Source organism: Gracilinanus agilis, chromosome 4 (assembly GCF_016433145.1).
Source record: "Gracilinanus agilis isolate LMUSP501 chromosome 4, AgileGrace, whole genome shotgun sequence".
In the NCBI taxonomy this organism is placed as follows: Eukaryota; Metazoa; Chordata; class Mammalia; order Didelphimorphia; family Didelphidae; genus Gracilinanus; species Gracilinanus agilis.
The window spans coordinates 229,442,328-229,462,308 of record NC_058133.1 but is presented as its reverse complement, the minus strand read 5'-3'; the positions used below and the strand labels follow the sequence as shown (position 1 = coordinate 229,462,308).

The following is a 19,981-nucleotide window of genomic DNA, read 5'->3' as shown; positions in this document are numbered from 1 at the left end:
GTACCCCAAAGAGATCATAGATAAACAGACTTGTACAAAAATATTTATGGCCGCGCTTTTTGTGGTGGCAAAAACCTGGAAAATGAGGGTATTCCCTTCAGTTGGGGAATGGCTTAACAAATTGTGGTATATGCTGGTGATGGAATACTATTGTGTTCAAAGGAATAATAAACTGGAGGAATTCCATGTGAACTGGAAAGACCTCTAGGAATCAATGCAGAGTGAAAGGAGCAGAACCAGGAGAACATTGTACACAGAGACCAATACACTGTGGTAAAATAGAATGTAATGGACTTCTGTTCTAGCAGCAATGCAACGACCCAGGACAGTTCTGAGGAACTTATGGTAAAGAACGCTACCCACATTCAGAGGAAGAACTACAGTAGTGGAAACACAGAAGAAAAGCAACTGCTTGATCACATGAGTTGAGGTGGACATGATTGGGGATGTAGACTCGAAACTACCACACCAATGCAACTATCAACAGTTTGGAAATAGGTCTTGATCAATGACACAAGTTAAAACCAGTGGAAATGTGCATCGGCTGTTGGGTGGGGGGAGGATTTGGGGGGTGAAGGGGAAAGTAAGAATATGAATCATGTAACCATGTTAACTTTTCTAAAAAATAAAAATTATTAAATTTTTTAAAAGAAAAAGTGAATTGGAGGTTATAGTGTAAGAAACACATGTATTTACATTTTTCTTTAAGTTTGGTTGTAAATGATTGCACTGAGAGAGTTGGTTGTTGTGGCAGTATATTCAGAGAAAGCTGTTAAGACTATGTGAGGTTATTTTGATAAATGCAGATTTTGCTTAAGGGTTTTACTATGGGGTGCTAGATAATAACTGAACAATAATAATCTGTTTTTCTTTATAGATTAAAAATGTATATAGAGAAGTACTGAAATCAGTCTATGGATGATGAAATGTGTTTTTGAGATAAAAATAGAGAATATTCCAAAAGTTTTAGGCTTCGGGAACACTCTCTATTTTACCCAATTTCTTATCACTTCTCTACAGAGCACTATTTAATTTTTATAGATTGTTGAAGGCAACTACCTGTTGGTAGCTAGTGAATTCCCAAGTTTCCTCTACTCAAGTCCTTGTGGAACCTTGTCCCTTCTGTTCCAGAAAAGGGAAGAAGGAAACATTGCACAAGAAGGGGTATAGTCACAAAGTACACTGGATCCTGGGTGAAATCCAGGGCTGCTGCTAGCAGTTGTGTTATTAGATACACAAAAGAACTGTGGCAATCTCTGTATTTCACCACCTTCATGCAGCCCTAGTGAGGATAAAAGAATTATAAGGAATCCAGGAAAGCAGTTCTGACACCCAGCAGAGCAGGAGACTGGGATAACAGTCCTGATGGAAGCACAGATAGAGAAGCCAACAACACTAGGTTCCTGGGCCATGAGGTCTGTTTTGGTAGGTCAAGTTTGGCTGAACTCAGGAGAAACAGGTCCGATTTTAGGCAAAAAGAAATACCTACTGCATAAGGAGAGGTTGAACATTAGGGAGAGAAGAAGAGATAATTTTAAAAAGCAAGCCCTGAGAGTGGATGAGTCAAAAAACTCAAATAAAGATGTTGGTGTTTACAAAAACATGTTTCATCATCTGATATTGGAACAAGAAGGAAAGGGCAGGACATGATGCTGTGGTAGTTAATGTGTAGAACTGAAAAAGAAAGCTAACAAAATATGGTCTCAATTTTTTAAAAGAAGGAATGGGAACTATTCTGAACTACAAAACTGCAAAATCTTTCACCCAACAAATAGTATTACTAGATCTATATCCCAAAAGAGAAAAAGAAAAAAGACCTACATATACAAAAAATATTAAAACAGCTCTTTTTGTGAGCTGCTTTTGTGGCAAAGAATTAGTAATGAGGCAATATGCATCAATTGGGCTAAGTAAGTTTTGGCATATGGGTATAATGGAATACTGTTGCACTATAAGAAGTGACAAGCAGGAAGATTTCAGAAAAACGGAAGAACTGATGTAGTGAAGTAAGCAGAACCAGGAGAATACTGTACATAGTAACAGCAATTATCATTTGATGAACTGTGAATAACTTAGCTTTTCTCAGTAATATAATGATCCAAGACAATCCCAAAGAACTTATAACAAAAATGCCATCTGCTTCTAGAGAAAGAACTGATGAAGTCTGAATCCAGGCCAAAGCATTCTACATATCACTTTCTTTCTTCACTTTTTTTATTCAAGTTTTCTTCCACAAAGGATTATTAAGGGAAAATGTCTTACATGTTTACATGTAAAATCTATATCAGATCACTTATTCTCAGTGAAAGAGAAGAAAAGAATACAGGACTCAAAATTTAAAAAATGTTAAAAATTATTATTATATGTAATCATGAAAAAAACAAAATCTTACCAATTTTTATTAAAAGAAAGGATAGAGAATAACCCTTTTCTGAAAGGGGAATAGGCAGTTGGCACAGCCACTGTAGGATGGACGATAGTTGAAAGTATGCTAACCATTGGACAGTGAGTCCAGGCAGAGAATTAGTGGATGGGAAAGTTTATTATTTAATCTTAACCGGGCTTTCATTCTGTTTCTCCCTAATTGATTCAATTGCAATCTCCACCAATGCTGTTCCAAGGCTTCTCTTCCCTACTCCAGCCTGCCATTACAGCCTTCCACCCACCCACTCACCCCAGAACCTCACCTGGTACTGTATGAAAGAATTGTGAAGATATATATTGAAATTAAAAATTTCCTACATCTCTCCTGTGTGCTATCCTATCTATTGATTTTCTTTCAAGTGCCTTTGAGTAATGAAACACTTAGATTGGTAATTCAATGAGATACTTAACCTTATTTTATCTTAGAGAAACTGGATTTTTTACAATAGCAAAAACAAGCTTCCTGACAAACTTAAGAAACAAAGATTGGGAAATAAGCCCACATCTCCTAGGAAAGAAGAGGCAAAAGCAGAAAATGAGGAAACAGTGAGGAATCACCAGGCTTAGGTCTGCTCCTCTGAGTTCAACTAAAAAAGATCCACCAAAACAGACCTTATGACCTAGGAAACTAATGCTGTTGACCTTTTTTTATTTGTGCTTCCATCAGAACTATTCTACCTGTTCTCCTGGATGTCAAAATTACTTCCCTGGATACCTTATGCTTCTTTCATTCTCACTAGGGCCCAGTATAGGTGGTGGAAATTAGAGGGTGCAGCAGCTCCTTTGTGTATCTAATAACACCCCTACTGGCATCAGCCCTGGATCTCTCCCAGGACCCAGTGTTCTTGTGATTGTCTCTAGTGTGCATTCTGAGAGAAGGTGGTGGGGAGCTTCCACAAGGACTTGAATAGAGGAAATTTGAGGATTTCCCTAGCCACCAGTAGGTAGCTGGTCTTCAGCATTCTGTAAAAAATTACACAGTATTCTTTGGAGACAGAAGTGATAAGAAATTTAGTGAAATACAGTATCCCAGATGCCTAAAATTTTTGGGATACTCTATACTTCAATCTCAGAAACACATTTCATCATTCATAGATTTCAACCTCAAACCTCCACTAAATAATTTCCTAACTTAAAAACAAAAAGATTTTTATTCTTCAGAATTATTATCTAGCATTCCATAATTAACCCCTTCAGCAGAATTTGAATTCATCAAAAAAGTTTCTGATGTGTGCAGCCTATATTATTGAGAGAAACCAAAGAGATCAATGTAACCTTTGCTGGGTCTTGTGTGAATTAATCTGCTCTTTGCAGTTGTACCTACATTATTCATCCCTATAGTCATAAGCTTCATTTCAGGGTAACCATTTGTTTTTATCACCTCTCAAATTGTCAGATTCCTCCTTTTCCTTTTTTTAACCTTTTGATTGTCACTTTCTCTCAAGAGAGGCCTCAGGTTTTTGCCAGGTCTGGAATTTCAATTATATGCTCTGTTTTAGGCACCATATTTACCTTACTGTAATATCTCCCTGTTCTATTTAGAATGCGTAGTGGAAAACACAGTAGTAAAGTTAATCCAACCCCAATGTAGATAGTTGTCCCAGTTAATAAACAATTAGACAACTGTGCTGAGAGATAATTGCATATTTTAAAACTATCTGTAAAAATAAGTACATCTTAAATACCTCAGTTCCCATGCTAGTGAATTTTGTTTCCCAAACCACAACAGATTGAGGACATGTTAAAAAATGAAAGAAATGATCACATCAGGGAAGGTGTATCAACAGATTCCCCAGTTTCACGTCTGAAGCAACTTTATATAATCTAGAATGAATATCAGATATCTGTTTATGTAGTTTTTTTCATTTTCTGGTAAAATTGAAATGCAAGTAGATAGTGACTTCTCAGCAAGCATACTGGTTAAGATGGCTTGCTGTTTGTGGAAGGGACCCCTACGTGGATTTAACTACCCTTTGTTAGAGAAACATTTACACCTATCATGATACTGTGCACAAAGATGTACTAACACCGAAAGAAGATGTTCTAGTATCTCAGTGACAGCTAGGGAAACACAAAATGGGTTCATTCCATTTTTCCCAACACTACAATTAGGCAGGGACACACACACACACACACACACACACACACACACACACACACACACACACACACACACCCCTCTGCTTGGGGAAAGGCAATCTAAGAATCTGATATATTAGAGGAAATAAAAGAAAAGCACAGCTCTTATGCAGATAACTTGGGCCATGATTTATCAGAGATACATCCAGGGAAATAAAGAACATGATATAGAAGAATATTTGTTTTCAAATGCTTCCAGATTGTCAAATATGAAGTTTCTTTTAATGTCAACATCTTCCCAAAATGAAAAACCAAAAGAAAAGGAGGAAGAGGCAGAAGGTCTATAACCTGCTATTTATTGACTTCAGCAATGTAGTGGCCACTCAGCCTACTATATCTGACTGGAAAATTTGATTGTGGTGGTGGTTTTATAGATTATCCTTTTGAAAGATTAATGACTGCAAGGATATGCCCTGCAAATGTAAGTAAAGTGTTATCCCAGATGCTAAAGGCAATCAAGAAAGGCTGTTTTTCAGTGTGTTGACTGAAGGGAACAGTGATTAATTGTTAGACTGCACTGAATCACTAGTGTTTGATCAGCAGTGTTGGACTGGAGCAGGAAGAAAAGCAGGAACCTGGTCAGCCCTTCAGTACATTCCCACACTAGGCATATATTTAGTGTGATAGAACTGTATAAATTGTTCAGGTCCTGCCTGCAGAAACAGACTCATTTTTTAAGCAGCAACATAAAGAATGCCTCCTTTCTCCTTCCCATAGTAATACTAGTTCATTTATGCCTCTCTACTACACTTGCTAGTGACATAAAACTGAAACAATTGACTTGAGAAAACTGACATCTTCCTGTAGAGCCTGACAGGCAGAAACATCAGACATTATTTCTCATTGCATTCTCATCCTCAGTACATTCATTTTTCACTGGTAGTGATATTTGACCTGGTGGCCCTAAGCAGATCTAACTTCTTTATTGAAGGCAGTTAAAGTTAGTGGCTATCATAGAGGATTAGATATCAGAATGCCAAGTTTTCTCTGGGGTACCAATATTAAATATTACCTCAGGCAGTGTGGGCCATGGAATTATTAGTTTAATATTAATAATATAGAGCACGTTACAGAATGGCAGATGTTAAATCACTGGTACAAGCAAAGTCAGACTCTCACCACAAAATGAACCAGTGGAACTCCCATGAAGCTTGGCCTCTGGTTCGACCACCATCTCTGTTCAGTTCTAATTATCTAATCTCAGCTGGGCTCTCCACTTTAGACAATCTTTTTATTCTTCCCTAATTGACTGATTATCTAGCTCCCCACAATAGCTTGTTGCAAGCTTTCTCCTCTCCTTAAAGTTTAAATACTATCTCAATGGATGACAAGACCTTCAGGTTTAATGAGAAAATTTAGACCATTTCTGATGAATTTGCTTTCTCATCTCCCCTACTCCATATCTCAAACTTTTCTATAACCCTTCTCCTTTTCTCCAGTCATTTATGAAGAGATGACCTATATCTTCTCACTAAAGATAATCTCTCTCCTTGTGTTCCTCATCTCATTCCTTCCTTGTCCCTTAAATCTTTCCCTTTCTTTCTTTTTCTCTTCTAAAGAATCTCTATATGCTTCCTGCTTTCCTGACTATAAAGAAGAAACAATCATCTGGAGGCCTGGCTGGCCCTCACGTTAATCAGTTCTTAAGTCTATCAAAGTAATTTTTCTTTACAATGCTGTACTTCTTGTTTCACATCAGTTCACACAAGTCTTTTCAAGTTTCCCTGAAGCTATCCCTTTCATCATTTCTTAGGACTCAATAATATTCAATTATATTCATATATAATAATTTATTCAGTCATACCCCAACCTATAGATAATATCTTAATTCCTCATTTTTTCCTACAACCTGAAGCCCTGCTATAAATACACATTGTCTCAAAAGCTTTAATAGCTTAAAACTTCTTTAAGCCTTTGGGTACATGTATTTTTGTATTTACAAATTATCTTTTCTTTTTCTGTCTTTCATTTATTAGTGATATTTCTGGGACAAGGTGTATGTAACAAAGGTTATTGACCTTGGAGTGTGATTCAAATTGCTTTCCAGAAGTTTTAGACCAGCACCTACAACCACTAGCAATGCTTTTATGTGATTGTTCTGCCCCAACTCCTCCAACAATTCTCATTTTTACTTTTCTGCCATCTTTGCCAACATGATAGTTATAAAATGAAACTTCAAACTTGGTTTAATATATTTTCTTTATTTTAAATGGTTTGATAGGTTTTTTAAATACTGTGCTGACTTTTATTTCTCTTGATGTGTCTAACTTCAGAACATTTGTATGTTTTAGGTCACCTTGGATCAACTGCATTCATGCAGCTTTGGTCTACAGGACCCTCTGAAATGTCCCAGGCCAGAGTACTATTGACTTGTGGTACATCTGGGGGATCCCAGTCTGAACATTTCCACTCTCCCTTTCTACCCACTTTGAACTTCATCACTTGAAGATTGATCCTGGTTTTTCTCATTTGACCCCATTCCCTGTAGAATGCAATAATATTCAATTATATTCATATACTATAACTGGTTCAGCCATACCCTAACTTGTGGCTTCTGGCCATCTTTATAGTCCTGGGTTTAATGAAAGCATTTACTATAATTTTTCTTTGAGTTTCTTGATCATTTTTGAATCTGCTGGTCTTTTTACATATTTGTTAGCATAGAACTTATATCCACTGGGATGTTCAGAAAGCCATCTTAACAGGAAGTCTGATTCTACTACTTTAACAACAGATTTTGCATCCATTTGCTTCCATTTACTCACACTTCCACCACCTTAGTAAAAAGCATTCTACTTGGTCTTCCTATTTCCAATCCTACCCTGGCCTACTCAGCTTTCACAAAAATCATCCTAAGACATTAAAACTTTCAATGGATGGCTCTCCTATTACCTCTGGGGTAAAATGTAAAGTCAGATTATAGAAATTCCTAAGTGCCAGAGAGAAGCACTTTACATTTTATCCCAGAGGTAACAGGAGATCCATCCACTGAAATTTTTAATGTCTTAGGATGATTTTTGTGTCACTCCTCTAATTCACATCACTCCTATCTCTTCTTGTCAGAGATCTCTTCTTTCTTCAGGACTCAGCTTAGGTATAACTTCTTCCATGAAACTTTTTCTAATTCCCCTAATCCTTAGAGTGTCCCTCCTTAAGTTATGTTGTATGTGTATGTATATTCAAGATATAGAGATTGTAAGTATAAAATAGAGTTTGTAGATGTAAAATGCCCTTGTAGAGTTTAAGCTGGTTGAGAACATAGATTCTTACTTTTGTCTTTATATACTCAGTGTTTAATATAATGCTTTTTACATACCAGGTGATTAACAAGTTTTTATTGAACTGAATTTGATTGAATTTCAGTACCCCTTCAGAACACCAAACTTTTCTATTTCATATCTCCCCTGGGGAAGAAACACTATTTTTTTGTTTTGTTTTTATGAGTTAGCCTTCTGCCCTCCTTTTTTTTTCCCCAGCTCATGTAGATCATCTATACAACCTGTATTGTATCCTCTCCCTAATAGCAGATGATGCTGCTGACTTGTACTGTCCCAAGAATATAAATAACAGAAACTTGGCATATATTCTTTCCTTTTTTTAAATATACTTTTCAAAAAAACTGCATTGAAGATCTTTGAGATCACATGAGTTCACCCTTTTCATTTTACTTTTGTGAAAGTAAACTATATGAGATTTTTATTTATGAAAGTTTATATAGTCCCATCAACAACTATCATTTATTAAGTACTTAACTATATTCCCGACATTGTGCTGTGTGCTAGGGATACAAAGGAATATTTAAAACAGTCATTGCTCACATTCTAATGAGGAAGACAACATTCCTACCATACAAAGGTTCATACAAGATATAGACATCTCTATTTGGGAGATAATGTCAAAGGGAAAGCACTTACTTCTAAGTGACAGATCCAGGACTAGGAACCTTCCAAATTTATCTATGGCATTCCCAATCACCTCATGTTGCCTTTTCTATCAAAAAGGAAGCCATCTTGCAGTATTTAAGGAACAAGAACAACCAAAAATAATATTCATAAATTCTTCCCAACTTCATGTCACCAACAATTAAATAATTGATTCAATTTGTATGACCCTCAATTTGTAGTTCATGCAATTATCAGTACATCATTTTATATTATAGTTATTTGCATCTTTTAATCCCCCCAATAGATTATGAGTTCTTTGAGGGGAAGGACCTTGACTTAGCAGTCTTTGTATAGTCACCAGCAGGTAGGCAGTGTTCTACAGCAGGCACTTAGTAAAAGTTGAAGTTTTCAAATAGGAGTGTTTCAATGTTATGTGGAAGTTTTGAAAGCATCCCATAATAAAGTGATGCATTTAACTGCCAGATAAATATTCCCCTGCTAATTTGTAAGGAATATTGAGCTCTTGTGACCAGTAAACAAAAATCCCCATTTTTGACATTATTTTTCCCAGAAAGTAGTCTTATTAGTAGTCATATATACTTTTTTAAAACTGGGTGTGTAACTCATTTCATTGTACCTTTGGGCTTATTCACTAACAGTCCACTAAAAATGCATTTTGGTATTGTGATTCTTCCCTTAGTTAGAAAGATCATGTTAGATGCAATTTTGTTAATTTTGAAAGATACTAAGTAAATATTTTTTCCTACCCAAGGACAAACTGCAGTAGAGTTACTTACTATTTTTGTTTAGTATTCTTTGTGATAACATTTGCAAATTTTAGTCAAGATGTTTGCATGTAAAGTTTCTTTCAAATTATATCTTCTTGTCTAACTAAACATTTATTGGTCTCTCAATAAATATTTAATATTAAGCACTTAGTATGTACCAGGCACTTTGCTGGGGATGCAAAAAGAGCCAGAAGACAGCCCCTGCCTTTTTTCACTATCTTGCCCTTTTTCACTATCACTTATATATTCACTTGAATATATACATATTCACAATGTGTGTGTGTGTGTGTGTGTGTGTGTGTGTGTGTGCTATATTCTGGATAAATAGAAAGTAATTAAAATTAGAAAAGCACTTAGAATTAAAAGGGATTGAAAAAAAATTTCTATAAAAGGCAGGATTTTAGATGGGGTTTGAAGAAAGCCTGGGAAGCCATTCATTGAAGAAGGAATATATTCTATACAAGGGAGACAGAGAAAATGCCCAGAGACAAGAACTATTTTATTGTTCATGCAAGAAGAACAAGAAAGCCAATGTCATTGGACTGCAGAGTATGTGTTGGGGAATAAGGTGTAAGGAGACTCGAAAGGTCAGGGAGGGGGAAGGTAAGTTATGAAGGGTTCTATCACGTTGTTAAATAACCTGCAAGTTACTTAAGCCCTCCTCTTAGCTTTAGTTACTTCTCCCCCTATCCCCCAAAGAGTAGATTTTATTTTCTGTGTTAGCAGAATGAAAAGATCCTCCAAACTTTCACAATTTTCACTTGGCCTCAAATTTCACTGCCTTGGTATCTAGACCACTTGAAAATTGCATCATTACTTGCTGAACGTTAAAATATTTTCTCTCATCTTCCTTTGTAGCACTCTCCTTTAAGCAGTTTGCCTTTCTTCATTCCCAGCCCAATTCCATTTCTGATTTTTTTAAAAATTCTGATTCCCTTAAGTCTTTTAAGGCAATGAGAAGAATCAAAGTTGCCAGTGGAACTGAAACCCAAGTTAGAGTTTTATTTTCTGCTTTTTGTTTAGGAAAAAGGTAATATGTGCATTCATAATCAGGTTCTTTCTTTTCTCCCGTTTGTTCTCCCTCTTCTATTCTGACCTTATTATGTCTTACCTAAATCTTGATCTGGCAAAAACAGAAATTTGAGAAAAAAAAGGTTTCTTCAGAGAATTCTTAACTGCCAGACTTTTTTGCTTCATTTATTCTGAACCCCTAAGTCTCTAGTGAGCCCAGTGTTTTGCAAAGTGTGTCAGATGCTGTTTGAGTATTTTTGTTTTGTTTTTTCATTTGAGGGTTTGTTTTCCTTTCCTAATAAATAGCGGTAAGGATATAGTGCTTTTTAATAAAGGGGTTAGAGCAAAACATGTTGCAACATGAAAAAAAAATTAATAATTGATATTTGTCTGAATTACAGTGTAATCGTATTTCATTAATTTAGTGAAATTATTTCACCAATTTAGAAGAAAAATGGAGAGCATTCTGGCTTAGAAGTATGAATTATATAATTTTTGAAACTAGAACTGTTATTATTTTCACTTACAATGAGTGACAACCCAAGATAAAAATACATAACTGTAGGCAACTAGGTGGAACAATGGATAGAGAGGCAGACCTGGAGCTGGATTCAAATGTGGCTTCAAACATTTCCTAATAGTGTGACTCTGGGCAAGTCACTTAACCCTTGATGCCTAGTTCTTGTCTTAGTGTTGTTATTCTAAGACAGAAAGTATGGGTTTAAAAAAATAAAATAAAAATACATAAATGAGTGAAAATAAATGAACAAATAATACTTCAAAGCAAGCTCATTTGTCATCACAATCTTATCATCTGCATAAAATCCTTTAAAATCAAATTGACAGCTATAAGATATAGTAAAAGAAAGGTAGATTTGTAGTCAAAGGATCTAGGTTCAAATCCCAGTTGCCTATAAAGCTTAAAGCAAATTCCTTGGTTTCCTTAATTATAAAATGAAGACATTCAACTTGATCATCTTCAATGTACTTTCCAGCCTTCACATTTGGCTCTAAGAATTTGATTTGGAACCTGAAGGTGGATTGATGGACATCTTAATATTCTGAGCCCTTGATTTGAAAAATTTGTTATCTTTAAAGTGTCCACACAGAGGTAAGATGTGAACATTTTAAAGAGGTCACATTTCTTTGACCGTTTTCTCAACATGAAAACCCTGATTATATCCTGTTCAGGATTTAAAGGTCTTAAATAATAACATTATATCATACCCGATAAGAAGTTTTTCAGAGCCCACATTTTACACACATCAGCTTTGGGGCTACGTAGAAGATGATCATGGATCTTATTTTTAACTTCATCTCCTGACTGGACATTTTTACTGGTTGTTTCCCATGTTTGAAACTCTCTCTCCCCTAATCATTGCCCTTTGACTTCCCTGGTATTATTCATCTCAGCTACTGCCTCACCTCTTACAAGAAAATATTCCCAGTCTTCCTTCATCTGTACATATGTTGTTCATACCTAACTATTTGCACGTTGTCTTTCCTAATATTAATTAATCTGTGAGCTTCTTGTGAGAAGTAACTATGTTTTTAATAACTTTCTTTGAATCCTCAATATTTAGCACAGAGCCTGGTACACAAGAAATATTTAATAAATGTTGTTGATTTCTGGGATCTTTGATATCCACGTAAAACACCAGAATGTGCATATTTTATCCATATGTAATGCACTAATATTGCTAGCTGAATAACTTTAAAACCTATTGTCTACTCTGCCCCCCAAAAAAGGTTTTAGGGGAATAAGTATGCCAGGCATTTTAAATTTAGAAAAAAATAAAATAGATAACCTTGGATCATGCCTAAGCAAAAATTTCCTCAATTAGGAACAATAAATTCTTGCTATATTTTATAAGAGAATGTTTTATAACTCTAACTGTACGTTAAGGCAAGAATGATACTAGTGTGTACTTTTGTGTGGAATACGTATACAAATCACTGTTTTGTATTTTGTTCTCAAGAATCAAGAATAAGTTGCCATCATTCTGAACACATCCCTCTCTTTGGGAGAGATTCAGCATAGTTTGTAGACCCAATTTTCCTTAATATCTTTAAAATGCATTTGGTAGAATAATAGTTGTAATGTTAGACTTTGAAGTAGGACTTTTGTCACCCAATGAGGCAAATCATTTAACCTCTCAGTTTCTGTTTTCCTCATTAGAGTAAAAATAGCACCTACTTTGTATCACTACTAGGCATGAACTGCAGAGATTCAAAGAAACAAAGGACCTCGTGTGCACAAAAATATTTATAACAGCACTTTTGTTGTAGCAAGAACTAGGAACTAAGAAGATGCTCATCAATTGGGGAGATATTGAACAAATTTTACCAAACAGTTTGGAAGGATTGTCAGAGCAGTTTCAGTTTTCACTGCTACTAAACCACCATCTGCTCCCAAATTTTAGTAAATGAATATAACTGTGTCATTAGAAATGATCAGTTGATCAAAGTAATTTAAAAACTGCCCTTGTGAACTGCTGTGCTATTGTTCTCATCTGTGTATTTTTAAAAAGTTTTCAGTAAAATTTTTAGGAAAACCATGAAATATTTGTTTGTAGTGGTACAGATTTAAGTGAGTATAACCAGGAGAACAGTTTATACAATGACCATGACATTGTAAAGAAAAATAATTTTGAAAGACTTAAGAGCACTAGTCAGTACAATGGAACAGTCACTACTCTCTCTAAAACATGGATGAATTGTACTTTCTACCTGTGGAAAGTATTGAACTAGAAGTCCAGAATTAAACATATTTTCAGAAATGGGACATCTAATTTGTTCATGTGTGATTGTAAGAGTATAATCTTCTCAGATGTCTGCTTCAGCTGCATCACAGAAATTTTAGTCTATTGTTTCATCATCTTACAACTATTTTGGAAAGCAATGTAAAATTATGCAAATTAGGTAAATAAAATGTTCATTCATTTTGAACCATTACTGGGCTTATATGAACTGATGCATAGTGAAGTAAGCAAAGCCACGGAAACAATATACACAATGTAAATCGAAAGAATGACACACTCAAAATCCAAAGTAAATATTACAAAGTTATAAAAATTAAATGAAATTCAAATGAAGAGACATGAGAAAATACACCCCTAACATTATTGCTTTATGTACGAGGGACATCCACAGGTTTTATACAGTGCTGTTTTATTCTTTTTCAGTGGATCAGTCAGTGGTGCTAACTTTTTTCCCTCCTCTCTAAAAAGTAGTATTTCTCATAAGGGATGTCTTTCTAGGAAGGGAAAAGTAAGGGCACATAAGATACTAATGGTGCTGATAGAAACAGAAAATATCCATGAAAACTAAACAAAAAATAAAAGACCAATAGTGAAAACTTAAAAAAAACACACACACACACACAGCAGAGAACAAAGAGTGGCAGTTAGGATATTTTTGTAACTTCTGCATCCAATTTATTATTTTATATTTTTAAACTGTATTTAATAAAGATTTATAGTGTCATAAACAGGCCTCTTTCTGTTCTTCATATGTGGAAATGATTTTGTTTATTGAATTTGTCAAGTTCATAAGGAAAAAAATTTTAAATACCATCCATCTATGTATATTAGTTTATTGAATTAGCATGTAGATCAGCTATGATTAGGTTAGAACAGAACATTGAACAATTTTAGGAAGAGAAAAAATAGGGACTAAAACTGAGGAGTAGCCTGGAGTCTGTGTTCTTAGAAAATGTAGAGAATCTGAAAAAATTACATAGCTACCCACTTGAAAAAGGCTCCCAATGATTTCTTCTCTCCTGGACTGTTGCAAAAACCTTCGGGTTAGTCTTCTTTCCCCAATTCTCTTCCCACTCCAATCCATCTTCTCTGCATCTGCCAAAATGATCTTCCTACAGCACAAGTCTGACCATCTCCCTTCCTCTCTCCTATTAAACTACAGTGATATTGCTTCTGCTATAAAATATAAAATCCTCTGTTTGGGTTTTTAAATAATTTTCTTTTCAAATAAGCATTTTTTCCGTCCTCATTTTCTGCCAACTCCTCTCCCTTACTGAAAAAGTACTAAAACCTTCATAACAAATAAGCATAATAAAACAAACAAAAATTTCATGGTGGCCATGTCCAGAAATGTGTCTCTTTCTGCATATCTAGTTTTATAGTTATGATATAATATTATATAAACGTTTATTGAATTGGTTCATTGCTTTATCAGTCCACTTAATCATATTTGATAGTTGCATTGATCAGAGTTCTTAAACCTTACAAAGTCATTGGTCTTTAGAAAGTTGTTCTCGTAGTATAATTTTTTCTTGTGGTTCTGCTCAATACTCTGTATCAGTTCATTAAAGCCTTCCCCTTTCTCCAAAACTGTTCCCTACGTTATTTCTTATAGCACAATCATATTCTATTGCATTCATATAATCATTATTTGTTCAGCCATTTGCCAATTGATTTGTGTTGCTTAGTTTCCAGTTCCTTGTCACCACAAAAATAGTGCCAATAAATATTTTCACATTTTCACTTTTACTTTCTTTGTTCTGACTTTTAAGGCCCTTTACAATCTGGCCTCCTCCTTATTTTTCAGTCTTTCTATTCTACTCTACTCAACTCCCCTCCACATACTCTTGGATCATTAATACTGGTCTTCTTGCTCATCCTTTCACATTATACTATCAGCTTCTGGCTCTGTGCTCCTCAGTTACAATACTGTCCTTCATACCTCCATCACTCAAATCCCATATTCTGCAAGAGGCATTTCCAGATCCCTCCTTGCTTTGGCTCCACCCACCCACCCACCCACCTGTCCTTTGAGATTATCTCCCATTTACACTAAATATCTTGTGTGTATAGTTATTTGCATATAGCTTTCCCTATTAGAATATGTGTTTCTTGAGGATCAGAACAGTGTTTTTTGCTTTTCTTTGTATCTTCCAGGCTTAATTAAATGTCTGGAATGTTCCTAAGATCTTAATAAATGTTTGTTAATTGATTGATTGCATTCAGAGTAGGAGAGTCCCTAAAGATATTCTTCATCTCTAGGACATCTTTCAAATTGTCTCCCAAACACTGAGCTGTTATACCCAACAACTAGTTATGACTTTGCCTCTTTCCACTATATAGATCATATTTCTTTCAGAGAATATAGCACAGGCCCATTTCACATTTGAAAATACATAAGATCCTAGCCACTTATCCATAGCCACAGAAAATTTGTCTGCAAGCAACAACTCTCACTATTTTTTCAAATGAAAATTGGGCTTGAGGGGAGAAAATGATTAAGCCATAAAATATTCATGGTACATTCATTCGTTCATATATCATGAGAGGCAGAAAGAAATTCCCTTTAGGTAACTGTGCTCACTGTTTTCCCTTCTTTCTTTTTTTTCTTCCTAGTCATGCCAAGCTGATCTCGTGAAGGACAACGGTCACAAATATTTCCTCTCTGTCTTAGCAGACCCTTACATGCCAGTAAGGAACAAACATCATCTTTCTTTCAGACATTCTCAAGAATTGGTGTGGTTTATCTCTGTTTATGTGTTACACAGTTGCAATATCGGTTTTTATGAGGACTACAGACCTCAAGACACTCATTCATCAAAGGGAAAGGTCTGGTGGGTTTCATACCCAACCACAGGAAGTTCAAGCTACTATTTTAATATCCTCTGGATTTTAAACAACTCTCTTTGCTTAATATTATGTTATGCCAGTGGCTTTTTCATCCTTTCCTTTAAATGGAACAAATAAGTTTCTTAAAAAACATCTATTCTCACTGGCTTTTTCATTGTAATGTAGGATTTTATCAACAGAACTCTATTAATCAACTGCACAGCTACATCAAAATGATAATTTACATTTAGAGTAATGATTTTATTTCATGAAATGTCTCCTGAGTCATTACAAGAAATTGAACTGTATTCAGTTTAAGTTTTGATTTTAAGTGCATTTTATTTTGATTCTTTTAAAATTAATCATCCATGTAAAATATATGTAGTATTAACTGTGTTTTATAATACTTGCATGTCTCCCTAGTTCCTAGTATCATTTTAGGTATATAATAGATCCTTAATCTAATAGTTGAATTTTATTTAGTTGAACTAGAATATTTGATTAGCCAGAATCCTCTATTCCTGTAACCATCTCAGATAATAGATGGGCAGTTGTCCTGTTGACTCCTAACATTTATTCCCAAGGAAAAAACAGAAAGTATTATAAATAAGCACTTTTTTACAACAAATATTTTTATACTTTAACCTGAATTTTTTACTAAAATATCATATGTAGTTAAACTTCATAAGCAAGATTATTATTTTCTTAATTTATCTTTCTAAATAAGCACTACACTGATTTTTAGCAAATTAGAATTCATATAAAAGGGCAGGAAAGAATACTACTTCTGCATTTTAAGACTAACATTCCCAAGTACAATAGGACAAGAGGAAAAGATCTGGTAAATCTCATAATTTACCAAGTTGTCTTATCATATCAGCCCCCTTATTCTTCTATAATATCAGTCTTTTGGGGAATCAAGTTTTCTCCTTTTGGGAATGAAATTATTCTCATAATGCTGCCATGTTTATTTAAAGAGTTTAGATTTGTTTTGTTTTATTTTTAATTTTCTTAGTAGATTGAAAAACCATAAATGTATCATAAAAGTTTTGACAGGATGGCTTTGATCAGCTATAGGAATGGTGGAGTTCTACCCCAGAAGGACACAAACTAAATCCTAAAAATGAGTATCTTATTTTTCAATCAGGCTGAACATAGAACCATGACAGCTTTCATTCTGGCTGTGATTGTCAACAGCTATAACACAGGACAGGTGAGTATCACTACCCTGCTTCTTCTAGGCAGCCTACCAGTCCATCACTTTGTTAAACACCATACTTATTATGGGTTTTTTAAGAATCACTTTTAGTGAGTTTATTTGCTACATGATTTGGTTCATGGTTCTCACAAATGATTCCAGTGTAAAAGCATTTACCATATTTGTTAAGCACTTAATATGTATTATGCTAACACTAGGAGTACAAAGCAAAAATATGTTCCCTGCTTTCGTAGAGCTGGTATCTCCTAACAGGGAAAACAACATTCAGCTAACTATGTAAATGCAAGATATGTTCAGTTTAAATGGAAAGTAATTCCAGAGGAAGGGACTGGCTGCAGGGAAGACCCAGAATCAATTCAAAATAGATTTTATGATCTGCAAGCCAAAAAGGAGGTCTAATACTAGCTAGCTTATTTTGCAATCAGATAAAATATTCTGACATTCAATAAAAAATGAGTCAAAAGAGTATTGGGATTATGAAAGAATAATAGCAAGACATAGTTTAATGCATATGTACATATACATATATATGTATATGTATGTATGTATGTATGTATGTATGTATGTATGTATGTATATTGTCAAATGATGCCTTTTCTAGTTCAAGGATGGAGAGAGGGAAGAAGATGCCTGGGAACTTTAATGTAACAAAGAAATAAAATTAATAAACTTTTTTCAAAAGAAAGGAAAGAAGGTAAAGAACTTCATAGAACCCTGTTCCTTTCTATTTATTTAAAATACACACATTTCTACCTTGAATATCATGATTTAAAGTAAGATCTAAGCAACTGACCTTTGGCAATTTTTTTGACCAAGAATTTCAATAATAGGGAAACTTTGATATTATGTAAATTGTATAGACCTCTCCATAATTTTTCCTGTGTAATCAGGAGATCAATTATTTTCCCTAATTTTAGGAAGCCTGTCTTCAAGGCAATCTGATTGCCATTTGTCTGGAGCAACTGAATGACCCACACCCTCTGCTACGCCAATGGGTAGCCATCTGCTTGGGACGGATTTGGCAGAATTTTGATTCAGCTAGGTGGTGTGGTGTAAGAGACAGTGCCCATGAGAAACTCTACAGTCTTCTCTCTGATCCAATTCCTGAGGTAAGTTGGTCTATTATTGAATGATAGGTTGAAAAGATGAGTTTTAAACTAAGTGAAAAAAAGAAGTCCTGTCCTGAGATTTTTATAGGACCCCATGGAAAAAATTTCCCTCATCTTAGACCTTAGAATTCAATTCAGCAAATGTTTATTAAGTACCTATTAAACTAAGGATTTTGTATTAGAATTAGAGAGATTCACAAAGTCTTATAGTAGTAATAAGATAATTATGCATAATTTAACTAGCATTGAGATTGACTCAGTTAACAAATTTTCTATTTAACTAAAGATTAAATCATTTATGCAATTGACTGCCCAGACTCAGATATCTAAATAAAGCATAAGGACCTTCAAACTCTCAAATGTCTAGCCTTGAGTTTTATTGGTTGATTTCTCAATATGTAATTCTATTCCAAAGGGCAGACCTAAGAAGAATGTAAGAAAGTTGCAAAGACAAAATTAGGTTGCAGTAAATCAGTAAGCATGTATTTAGTACCTACTGTATACTAGGCACTATGCTCATTGCTATGGATACAAATACAATGAACAAAGTAATAGCTACTCACAAAAAGCTTTCATTCCATTAGGGAAACCCTCCTACACACACACACACACACACACACACACCACAACATAAAAGAAGCAAGGTAATCTTACACAAAAGTTATTAGAAACCAGTGAGAAGAGTTAGGAAAAATCAGAAGAGACCTGCAGAATATGGGAAAAGTAGAAATGTAATATCAGTATTGAAAGACAGGTTGGATTCAGGTTGTAAAAAGGTCATTAAAAACTGAACAAAGGAATTTATATTTATAACTCTAATAGCATTAGGGAATTTATTAAGTAGGGAAATGACTTGACCAAACTTTTAAAGTTTTAGAAAATTACTTTGACATTTTTGTGAAATATAAATTGGAAGGGATAAGGCGGATCAGCTAAAAGTCTATTTTACTGAGATCATTCCATCCAGAGTTGTCAGTTGTACAGAGTAAAGGTAAGGGGATGGAACAGAATCTATTGGACTTCAACTGAGATTTTTAAAAAACAGAAGTAGGGGGCAGCTGGGTAGTTCAGTGGATTGAGAGCCAGGCCTAGAGGCAAGAGGTCCTAGTTTCAAATCTGACCTAAGATACTTCCTAGCTGTATGACCCTGGGCAAGTCACTAAATTCCCCATTGCCTAGCCCTTACCACTCTTCTACCTCAGAACCAATACATGGTATTGATTCTAAGGTGGAAGCTAAGAGTTCAAAAAAAAAAAAGAAAAAGGAGTAGCAATCATGATCTCAGACAGCTAAAGCAAAAATTTGTCTGATTAAAAGAAATAAGGAAAGTAATTACATCTTTTTTTTTAACATTTATTAATAATCATTTTTAACATGATTACATGTTTCATGCTCCTATTTTCCCCTTCACCCCCCTCACTCCCCCCACCCATGGCCGACGCACTTTTCCACTGGTTTTGTCATGTGTCCTTGATCAAGACCAATTTCCCAATTGTTGGTGGTTGCATTGGTGTGGTAGTTTCGAGTCCACACCCTCAATCATGTCCGCCCCGACCCATGCGTTCAAGCAGTTGCTTTTCTTATATGTTTCCTCTCCTGCAGTCCTTCCTCTGAATGTGGGTAGCATCTTTACCATAAATCCCTCAGAATTGTCCTGGGTCATTGCATTGCTGCTGGTACAGAAGCCCATTACATTCAATTTTACCACAGTATATCAGTCTCTGTGTACAATGTTCTTTTGGCTCTGCTCCTTTCGCTCTGCATCAGTTCCCGGAGGTCTCTCCAGTTCGCCTGGAACTCCTCCAGTTTATTATTC

The 19,981-nt window shown here is 35.0% G+C and overlaps 1 protein-coding gene across 2 annotated transcripts in view; it reads left to right on the top strand.

The window, feature by feature from the left end:
* The window catches only part of RPTOR (regulatory associated protein of MTOR complex 1), a 547,237-nt gene that overhangs the window by 367,354 nt on the left and 159,902 nt on the right, over positions 1–19,981 (top strand). The window contains exons 14-16 of one of the 2 annotated variants that reach the window (XM_044676204.1): positions 15,625–15,699; positions 16,985–17,050; positions 17,974–18,165. The exons of the other annotated variant lie outside the window; for it this stretch is intronic. Coding sequence (XP_044532139.1) covers positions 15,625–15,699; positions 16,985–17,050; positions 17,974–18,165 — 333 coding nt within the window. The remainder of the gene's footprint in view (positions 1–15,624; positions 15,700–16,984; positions 17,051–17,973; positions 18,166–19,981) is intronic. 2 annotated transcript variants of the gene reach the window in all.